The following is an 11,367-nucleotide window of genomic DNA, read 5'->3' as shown; positions in this document are numbered from 1 at the left end:
TCCATCTTTTATACAGTCTATGGTATTTACATGTACTTTTATGGTGCTGTCCTGCACAATGACCTCACCAAGGCAAGTTTCTGGCACAGTTAAACCACTGTACAAATGATAACAGCCAGCAGGGGGCAGCTCCTCTGGATGCAAAAAGAAGTCAGATTGTTTACAACTCCATGAGAAATTGATTCTACTTTTTCCTTGATCCGTCACCTCAGCAAACATTCTCCGACTGAGTTTATGGTCTTAATCACTAGTTTCAAGTCTCCTTCAATGCAGCATGATGTTTATTCTGTAAATTATGTATGTTTTAAGGTGGAGCTACACTATGATAAACAGGTCGCCCTCCAGTTCTCAGTCAGCTCAACCACACACAAGTTTACCACATCTGGGGTTTAAGGACCAACATGTTAAATCCAAAATCTCTTAAAACAGAAGCATCATAGACAAAATATCTACTTAAAAATTTACTGTCAGCCAAATTCCAAACTCGAGGGTTTTAAATGGTAGCTAATGAAAGCCGTCATTGTTGCTACATCCGTCTTTTATATACAGTCTATAGTGATGGAGCATTTTTCTGATCTGCAGTGAAGGTTTTTGTTGCCTTCTGGTCCTTCCATATGTATTTAAAACTGAGGTAGGCAGTATTTTTTGGTCACATTGGGCAAAAATTCCATTCCATCTTTCAGCATATGTAACTCAAGTGGTCTGAGAGGAAATTAGACGTGTGCACCTCCTTCTGACTCCATTTTCAGGCTTCAGAAAATGTAGCCTTTGATGGAGCCAATAGATTTTCATCCAGGACAGGTGGGAAGAAGCCGCAAATGAATGTTGACTTCTAGCCTGAATATTTTTGCATGGATATTATTGGATTCTGTTTCATTTTCTTGTACTTCTTCGTTTGCCCTTTGAGATTTGTGCCTACTGCAGCTTTGGAAATCACATTTAAATGCAGCAAAAGCTTGATGCAAGAATCCTGAATACACTTAACATAACCACATACATAGTGCCCCGACGCATTTTCCTTCTTTCACATTGTTGCCAAGCGAGACTCAGGTGTGCCATGCACCTCCAGCGAGCAAATTAACAAAGTTATACCCTTAACTTGGCTCACACTTGACTGCCTAAGTGACTATAATTCCAATAAACTAGTGTCCTCTGATCCAAGTTATTTTCTGAATGGTCGGGACAATGAAGCGCTCTTCGTTTGAAGAAACCAGCACTCACAAGGTTGTTTTTGCATTTATAGCCAGCAGCCGATATCAATATGAGAAACATGTGTCCATTAAGCACTTAAGAGCAGAAAACAGTCCTCCCGTTGAACGATCGCCCACTCTGTCTATGATTAACACAAGAGTTGCCATGGTAACCGCTAACACAGATTGCTTCCTTGAAATTACCTGTTGTATTAGTGAAAACAAGACACGCAGGCCAGCTGGGTCCTGCTTTCAAACTCTGCTGCGTGTCTGCTATTAACTCTTATCACTGAACAGCATGTCAGCATTTCAACATCTGCGTTGTGCGATCAAACAAAAGCGAAGAACAAGATCCTTTGACGATTGTTTATGTTCTGACAACAAATGATCAAATGTGAACTGAAGACGAATGTGTAAACCGCTGATTGATTGGATTTGTTCAGTCCTGAATCTCACTGCTTCCATTTATGAAGAATGAAAAGACAAAAAAAAAAAGCCAGTTTTCTTTACCTGGTAGAAGTTCTGGAAACCTTCGTCAGTGAGGGTGATGGAGATGGAGAAGATGGAGTAGGTGGTGTTTTGATCAAAGCCAGTTTCACTGTTTCCTCCAAACAGAGCCAGAGCCCAGCACCTACACACAGACATGGACACACACACCAGTTAATTAACATTGTTTTAAAACAGGCCTGTGGATAAAGACTCAATACTGAAATAAACTGGAAAGCGAATGCACATGAAGTGCCAAAGTATGTGCAGGGCATTTAGTGGAAGGTCACGGCAGCAGACCATTTACCAAACCCTCGTGTGCTCCTGTTGGGTCAGCGAGCAGAACTTTAAAAATCCCTAAATGAGGAAATTACATGTATCATTCTATTTTGTGTTTGCCCTTCCCTTCAGGCAGCGTTTATTCATTTAAAAATTACAACCTGCTTGCAGACACTTGAAACTTAGGGCAATCTTTCAAAGTGAAAACGTTTGCGTTTATTTGCATAAAGACTCACTGCATTAGAAACGATCACTGCGACGGATCAGGCTGAGCGAGTTTTAAATCTCTGGAAGTTTTCCAAAGGAACTGAGAGCAGCAGCAGAAAAACACACACATGAAGATTTGAAAAAAAAAAAAAACGTTCGATGTACCTTGCAAATTGGTTTTCATGGTGTACAACAGTTTGCAAAAAACCCTGGTGTGGTCACTTAGGGCATCTAAACAGTAGCATTCTAAACAGCGAATATGATTGACAGAGGAACTAAAAGACCATTCTCCGATTTCACAGCGTGGGACAACAACTGCCCAATTTTAAACCAGCCTCTTGGCCCTTGATGTCGGGATTGTCTGAACTCAATAAAAACAACCACTCTACTGCCTCTGCAGTTTGTTTCGACTGGGAATTGAGCCTGAGTACACTCAAATTTCACTGCTGTCATTTATCAACAATTGAAAACGGCACACAGAGTAAATAGGAATATTTTATCAAACGCTCCGAGTGGTGCTGATGGTAAAGGGACTACTGGATGGGGCTCTCGGTGCCATGGGACCGCACAAGGTTTGGCAAATCACTTTGCCACTTAGCAACAAGAGGCTGAAATGCTCTTGTATAACCACATCCAGAGATGAGAATGTATGAATCACAAGTGGAATGGCAAAGTGTATAGTTTGAAGATTGGGCTCAAACACTCAGGGCTCGCACAGAGCTAGAAAAAGCTCATGTATACCCAGCAAATTGAAGAGCTTTTAATTGGGTTTTGGAGTGCCCTCAAATCAGAAAAACAAACAGACAGAAGCAATAACACTCACTTCTTCCTAAGCACTGAGAGGATGCTTCCTGTGCCTTCATGGCCAATCAACCAAGAGATGTAGTGGAGAGGCTTCACTCTGAAAAGAGGAGGGAAGAACATGAAAAAGAGAAACAAAAAAACATTGACGCAATCCATCCACAATCAGGGCAAAGCGTGGTGTCTTTTTGGCTGGTCTAATTCAGTGTTTATATGAAGAGGCATCACTCTCCAGGAAGGAGACAGGGGCATGGGGAGAAAAGACAAACGCATGTGATGCCATTTCCCTCCAGTGAGAGGGAAGCATGGATTGGTATCAATTCTTCACTTATGGACCTCATAACATGTGTGTGTGTGGACTGCACGTCGCTCACCTGTAGTGTTTCTCCTGAGGAGGAAGAGCCCAGGTGATGTTCAAAGCATGAACTTTCCTCACAGGAACCACTGCAAACGCACAGACACACAGCGATGACTGAAGGCCGTGACGGTTTCTCTCGTCGCTGCAACATCTCATCTGTTTGCGTATCTTCACACATTGTAAGCAGTTCAACCAAACAACACATTTTCCATCTCAGATTGTTCTATATGAATGCTTTTTAGAGACTTGAAGAGGTGCACGCATCCTGTAATTGACAAGTGAAAAAAAGCAAAGATAAGAAGAGAGTCGGAAAAAAAAAACATGTTTTTTTTTTCTGCTCTACTGTCCTTTAAACAGACTCACAAGCCCTCAGACTTATTAATAGGCTGGGAGCTGCAGCACACCAGATGTGCTCAGACATACGAATGCTTTTTAGAGGCCTGAAGAGGTGCAGGAATCCAGTAATTGACAGGAAAAAAAAGCAAAGATTAGAAGAAAGTCTGAAAAAATAAATGGCTTTTCTATTTTACTGTCCTTTGAACAGTTTCACAAACCCTCAGACTTATTTATAGGCTGGGAACTGCAGCACACCAGATGTGTTCTGACACCAGCAGTAAGGTGGACCAGTACCTCTGTAGAGCTTGTTGAAGGCTGGTGTGTCGAAGGGATCCAGCAAATCAGAGAATTCTGGTTTAGGCAGTCCACTGTGTACACAAACACAGAATTAGCATCGATAAAACAATGCCGAAAATTGCGAGCACGTCGCTAAATATGACCTAAATCAAGCCTAATTCTTTGCGTATTTGTTAAACTCTACTTTCCTGTGTTTGCAGAACATACCAGTAAACACATTTGTCCTCCTGTAGCTGAGCTGAATATTTTAATAATAAGAGTTAATGAAAAAAGTTTTACGAACTCGCTGTCTTCGGTTATTGTTTCCGCTTCACAGAAACAGCACATTACTACTGTCAGGCATTACATTTCCACATTTCATCTATTTTAAGCTCGATGAAAATGAATTTAGCTAATGTGAAAGAGTTAAAATCGCTGGAGATGATTTCATAAGCAGAGATGCGAGGAATTTCATCAGCCCATACATATGCATGTAATCCTTTAATTGAAATGAAAGCCGTAAAAACTGGAGGTTATGTGGTTTTCATGGAACACTGACATGCATGTTGATTTTCTAAAAAGAAGTGCCGCAGTGACTCATAAAGCAAACAGAAGTGGAGCTCTGCGAGAAAACACTAATTCAGCTCGACTTTCGGGGGGGAAACGATCCCTTTCAGGTGTATCATTTTGGAGAGAAAATATATATATATATAAATATATATGTCTGAGATGTAGAGAGCAGGGAACGAGGTGGAGGAAGGCTTGACATTTACATTTGAGCAAAGGATATTGAGACTCAATCTATACAACGCCAGCACCTCATCACAGTGACTGAGAGCCTCTTCTGCGATACTTACTTGTTAGGCACCTTGCTGAAGATCTCTCTCACCCACTCCTCCAGAGTGTCCAGCTTCTCTAAAGGACAGACCGAGTGAAGGAGGATAAATTAGACCTTGAGTGCGTCTCAATAATTCTGGCTGCAAACTCATAATTCTGGGGAGAATTCAGTTCAAATGCAAAACACTTGTTTCAAAGCACCTGCAGCTCTGACTACATTTTACCCTGAAAGACCCCTCTGCATGAAATGTGTCGCCCTATAGATTCACACATACATCACTGTCATGTCAGTGTATAGATGAGAAGTCAGAACTTTCTGCGTTTCTAACGTTACTTGAAAATCCAGCGTATTTCACACATTGCTAATAATGTAAAGAAACAAGAAAATGGTATTTAAAAAACCTATTATTTTGCAGTATAATGCAGCGTAGCTTTTGTATCACACACGTTTTTACTTTCTGTTTGTTTGTAAGCATTTGTTTTGCAAAGTATCGCACGGTATTCTGTAATTCAACATTAAACTGTCCGTGGCAGAGTTTTCCATGAATGGTTCAAATGACACACAGGACTTTACAGGAAGTGATGCATGCATATTTTTCAGCATCACAGTTCGTACAATATTTTTATCTAATTAACAATTTGATATGATTCTTTAAAGCTGGCGTAGGCTGTATTTTTTGGCCGTCACTCGTCAAAGATTCCTTGTTAGCCTTTGTGCATATTGTCATTTTGGCGGTTGGAAAGGAAACCAGCTTTCTGCACCTGTTCTCAGGCTTTTGAAAACGTAATGCCCATCATGGTAGACTTCTTCCAATCACAGGTCTTTGCAGAGACAGGGTCTTGCTATTGGGCTGCAGATGAGCATGCATGAAACAACAGAAAATCCTGCAGAAAAAGCTGCCACACCAGAATTAGCAACAGGCATCTACATAGCAAAGCAACCCAAATAAAGAGCAAAAAAAAAAGAGTTTCAAAGAAGCTATTACAGTAAATGCAATTTAAAAAAGAAAACAACACGTCAGTATTAGCGAAGCTTTTCAGAGAAGGAGAGAACTTTGTGATTGCATCAGACACAAGTTGGATTCTGAGCATGCTGCTCTTCTTCTGGACAGTTAAGCTGCTGTGATCTCAAAGGGCTTTACAGGCTCAGAGATGTGTGACAAGTAGGCCCACTTGTAGAGTTTACTGTATCGAGTAGCAACACTAAGGAAGTTATCTCTAAGTTATGCTTGTGCATACGTGTGTGGTTTTCTTGTGGGAGTGGCTTTGTTCAGATTAGTTTAGTTCAGACAACTGCATTTATCCCAAAGCGCAACGCATCTGTAGCTTGTCCAGTCTGTACATTAATAGACAACCAGTTATAGTTCAAATGTCAACGGAAACATGCTAAAAAAAATGGGACAGTTAGGAACAAGTGACACGAATAAAATAAGTAAACATATATAATTTATGCCAAAACATTGAGGAGAGGAGGAAGTTGCAGGAGGAAGGTTGAATTTTTCACAACTGCAGCTTTGAAAAAAACACCAATGTGGCCAGTTTGTTTAGTCATGCTTTAAAAAAAGAAAACAAGAAAAAAAAGAAGAAGTTTGTCTTTCTCTTTATTTTTTCTGCCAGTACTGATCGAGTCATCTGGAACCTGCGTGTTATTAAAATGCACTGTCTCTGGAATCAGAAGCCACAGGTGTCTGCAAATGAACAAGAAGACTGACAACTTAACAAGGAATGTTTCACCACCCTTTCTGAGCATTTCAGGTCTGGCCTACCTCTGAAAGAAATAAAAAAAGCTTTTTTGTACCTGTTACTAGACCCAGCAGTGGTTTCGGGGGGTTGGAGCTACAGCAGGCAGTATTTTCTGGTGTCACTGGGCAACGATTTGACATTAACCTTTTCAGCATTTTGGTAATTCAAGTGGTTTGAGAGGAAACTAGACTTTGGTTTGCTCTGTTTATCAGAAGCCCATCATGGGAGATTTTAAATCAATCACATGACTTTTCACTCAGACAGGTGAGACAGTAAAAAAGCGTAAAAATAGTGTTATTCAGATAAGGTGTTGCAGTGGGTTAAATGTGGGAATCTCATTTGACAGAGCAGGGCTTAAACCCCGAGTGAAGCCACAAATAAACTTGACTTTGTGCATTTGAATAGTGTTTGTCTGCTTGAAACTCTTTTCCAGATTTCTGCCTACCCCTACTTTAACCAAGGGCATTTACATGAAAATTAGAGAACATTATATTATATGATTTACATGCAAATTTTTTTTAGTAATTTTTATTGTTCATCAATGTTTCAATGCATAATTTTCAGAAACTAAAATCGAACTGTTTGGCCTTAATAACCATCGCTACATTTGGAGGAAAAAGGGGGAAGCTTGCAAGCCTAAGAACACCATCCTAACTGTGAAGTACGGGGGTGGCAGCATCATGTTGTGGAGGTGTTTTGCTGCAGGAGGGACTGATGCACTTCACAGAATAGATGCATCATGAGGAAAGAACATTATAAATATGGAAGCAACATCTCAAGACATCAGCCAGGAAGTTAAAGCTTGGGCACAAATTCTTCCAAATGGACAATGACCCAAAGCATACCACCAGTATAGTTACAAAGGACAACAAAGTCAATGTTGTGGAGTGTCCATCACAAAGCCCTGATTTCAATCCTGTAGAAAATTTGTGGGCAGAGCTGAAAAGACATGTGGAGCAAGATGGCTTACAAACCTGACTCAGTTCCACCAGTTCTGTTGGAGGAATGGGCCAGAATTCTATCAAACTATTGTGAGAAGCTTGTGGACGGAAAACATTTGACCCAAGTCATACAATTTAAAGGCAACGCTACCAAATACTAAGAAAATGTATGTAAACTTCTGACTATGAAGAAAGTAATAAAAAAAATCTCTCTCTTGTTATTCTGGCTTTTAGCAAATAGAAATAATTTTGGTAATCCTAACTGCCCAAAAACAGGAAATGTTTAGTCTAATTTAATGTCAGATAGTGAGGAAAAAAATGTCATGTGTCTTTATATGCAGTGTACGTACACTTCTGGTTTCCCCTGTATGTATACACATCTATATTTTGTGGTTGTTTTATCGCAATGTGTCATCACTGCAACACCTTTACATCACTTTACAGTGGCTGATTTTTAGCAAAAGACTGTTTTATCAAATAGCAGAAGGTGAAACAAGAAAGAACCCGACTTAAACAGAGGGCCAATAATTTAGCTCTTTCACAAGGATGATATTTTTCAGCACAAATGCCAACACTTGTCATCATTTTACTTGTGTGCTGCACTTAATTAGCTGTGTGATATTTTCTGCGAAACCCTGAAAATGTGTTAGATATTTTGTGTCTGACTTTGTTTTGAGTAGTACAGCAATTTGAGATGATTCGGGAATGATTATCTACAGTTGGCTGAACGTAGATGAAGTGGATCCTTATTAGAGCTAATGATAGTTTTAATTTTTGATTAATCTACAGATTGCTTTTTCAATGAATCCGTTCATTTCGCTGTAGGAAATTACTGAAATCAATTACATTTCTGTCAATCTGCTAATTAGCTAGTTCTTGATGATTAATAAATTGGATGGATTTTCCTGACCTTTTGACTGCACGGCCAGCGTCATGTAGTGGGCAGAGTAGTGCTTCTTCCAGAAGGCACGCAGCCGCTTATAGACATTGATCTTCTTCTTCTTGGGCTCCTGCTTCAGTGTCTGTGCGTTCCCTGGTGTTGACACAAGTGAACAATCAATTCAGCACAATTATTAAACGCCACAGAAAAAAAAAAAAAGGGGTTTACAAATGGAAGGATATCAGCAAGAAAAGTAACTTGGCGTCAGCTTCAGCACTCCTGTTTGTTATTGTTGAACATACCCCAAGGAGGCCCTGTGTGTATTATGTGTCCCAGCGGTTGTGTTTACCAACTCACCCCAGCAGAACTTGCCCATAGGGTGTCCAGGTTTGGCCAGACTGCCAAACAACATCTCCTTCCTGTGGGAGTCAGATGGCTTTGCCAGCTGGTACTCTGACAGACCGAGGGAAAGACAGGAAAAAGGTAAGATGGCAGGAAAAGATGAGGATCGATGGCGTGCAAAAGAGCTGCGCGAGGAAAATGCAGCAGCGGGTAAAAGGTTTAACTCGAGACGCGACGGCTGATATTTAACTTCTGAGAATGCAGCGGTGACGCACAAAAGGTGCCGAGACCCACCGCTGTCAACGGCCTCCACCTCCCTGTCGATGGCGTCTCGGATCATCAGGGGGCAGATGAAGAACTGCGCCCACCTAAGAGGGAGACAAGATGGAGAGGACATAATCAGAGGCCACATGCCAGCCAGCCGGACAGACAGGACACCGGTAATCAGATGGAGACTGATACACATCACAGGCAACAACACGACGGTGACTGACTGGCTCTGTAATATTTGTCTCAGTCTGCTGATACACATCACGAGCCAAGACCTACACTATCATCTCCACATTCTGGGACCTGAATATGAATTTCAGCTGTTTTGCATCTGTAATCATTTTATCATACTTCAGTTCACATCACATATTTTATGCAGCCGCAGTATTCAGAAAGGGTCACAGATTATACAGTAAACAAAATGCAATGTGAGCATTAAGATTCTCAAAACAAAGCACGCATTTGTGTCTGACAAAATAAGCAGTGAGCATAAATATAGCTGAAATTCCTACTCATGTCACAGACTCTGATGGAGCACAGAATGTGGTGTAACCCCAGCTGTGCCAGCAGTTTTTAGGTTTAAAATTAGCTCAGTTCTAATTGCTCACTAAGTAGAGAAATCTGCATCAGACGGAGCTTATGTTCTGACATATGAAGTGTCAGGATTGAAAGTAGGGGTGTTGTTGCCACAGCAGAAAAGGAAAAATGAACTTTTATTACATTATAATAGGGAATTTCTATTTTGAGATGTATTTAATATGTTTTTTGCATTTTAACACGTTTTTGACGCTATATCAAGATATTTTCACATTAGAACAAGAGTTTTCGACCAGATTTTTCCCATTTAAACAAGTTTTTTTCAGGTTATAGCACAATTTTGTTCATGTCAAAACAAGATCTTTTCAAGCTATAACACTGTGTTTTCCACATTCTAATAAATGCTCAAATTACACCACAATGTTGTACACGTTATAAGACATTTGTACATCATACCACTATGATTCTTGCATTAAAACAACATATGTTCAAGCTATAACACAATATTTTTAACAAGATATTTTAATTTGATCACATGTTTCTCATGTTATAGCAAGATATGTAACGCTATGACATGTTTTTTACATTAAAACAAAATAATTTCACACTATACTGTGTTTTTTATGCTGTAAGAAGACATTTTAACAATATTCTATTTATTTTGATAGATCATGAAACCATTCACGATATAACACAATGTTTGTCAAGCAATAACAAGATGTTATCGTGTTATAACATGATATGTTCATAATGTGATGTTTTTAAAGCTATAACAAGATATTTTTGCATTTTAATGAAACACAAACTTAACACAATGCACTTTTCTTGATATAGCGACAAAGCAAATATCTTGTTATATCATCAAACATTTAATATAACATGCTAACTTACATTGTTAAAAACTCAGGTTTGTATGAGGTGTGACAAAATGAAGAATATGGCTCATCTACACAATTTAAATACACTGTATTTATGGCCGAGGTTGAAATACGGTGAGATTCTACCATTGTCAAGCAAATTTGAAATGGAAACACAATGCAGCTACTTAAATTACAAAACTATATGCTAATACGATAAGACTAAATAACCAAATAACGTCAGCTAAGTTAGCTTAATCAAATATAATCAGTCACTCTTAAGTGTACAAATACCAGTAAGTCTCATTTCTCTGTGTATACATGCATGAATAAAAAGAAAGTGATACCAACATTTAGCTGCTCTAAAACAGTAATCTGATAAGTTGTGTCACAGCTTGTGAGTCAGTGTCTGCTTACAGAGCTGATGGCTTTGGATTGGACTGGATTTAATTTTAACCAATGCTTCTTTTAAGTTTATTTTCTCTTTTTCTTACTTCTTGGTTTTGTCTTCATCTGTGACTCATCTGATGGCTTTTAAGAATTCAATTCAGTTTTATTTATATAGTGCAAAAACAATCAAAATCGTCTCAAGACGCCTTAAAGAATCCACAATCTCAGCCCCCTAGATCAAGCACTAAGGCGACAGTAGCGAGGAAATACTCCCTTTTACCAGGAGGAAACCTGGCAGGTAGAGAAAAAAAACAAGAAGGGACAGAAGAGAAGGGAGGAGGAGAAGAAAGAAACAAGCAGGTGAAGCAGAAGAAGAGGTCCATCTCTTAAAGGCAACTTCTCTAAAAACAACAACAACAAAAAAAAAACCTCTGATCCTTTCTCACCTGTCAAGAGCCTCTTTGAAGCTTTTCCTCTGAACGTCAAACTGGAAGATGGTCCTCTCACAGTCGGTGGAGGCGTTGTCGCTCCCGCCGTGCTTCTTGAGGAAAGCATCAAAGCCGTTTTCTGAGGGGTACTTCTCGCTGCCCATGAACACCACTGGGACACAACGGGAAAAACAGTGAGGGCGAAGAGA

General features: G+C 39.7%; 1 protein-coding gene across 1 annotated transcript in view; it reads right to left on the bottom strand.

The window, feature by feature from the left end:
• Positions 1 to 11,367, bottom strand: part of nrd1a (nardilysin a (N-arginine dibasic convertase)) — a 29,009-nt gene that overhangs the window by 13,146 nt on the left and 4,496 nt on the right. The window contains exons 5-13 of the mRNA XM_008293432.1: positions 11,177 to 11,330; positions 8,971 to 9,044; positions 8,692 to 8,787; positions 8,365 to 8,487; positions 4,791 to 4,848; positions 3,952 to 4,025; positions 3,338 to 3,407; positions 2,986 to 3,063; positions 1,701 to 1,821 (exon numbers count right to left, since the gene is read on the bottom strand). Of these exons, the coding sequence (XP_008291654.1) occupies positions 1,701 to 1,821; positions 2,986 to 3,063; positions 3,338 to 3,407; positions 3,952 to 4,025; positions 4,791 to 4,848; positions 8,365 to 8,487; positions 8,692 to 8,787; positions 8,971 to 9,044; positions 11,177 to 11,330 (848 nt within the window). The remainder of the gene's footprint in view (positions 1 to 1,700; positions 1,822 to 2,985; positions 3,064 to 3,337; positions 3,408 to 3,951; positions 4,026 to 4,790; positions 4,849 to 8,364; positions 8,488 to 8,691; positions 8,788 to 8,970; positions 9,045 to 11,176; positions 11,331 to 11,367) is intronic.

Source organism: Stegastes partitus, unplaced genomic scaffold (genome assembly GCF_000690725.1).
Source record: "Stegastes partitus isolate 25-593 unplaced genomic scaffold, Stegastes_partitus-1.0.2 Scaffold887, whole genome shotgun sequence".
In the NCBI taxonomy this organism is placed as follows: Eukaryota; Metazoa; Chordata; class Actinopteri; family Pomacentridae; genus Stegastes; species Stegastes partitus.
This window is presented reverse-complemented; position numbering and strand designations above follow the sequence as displayed.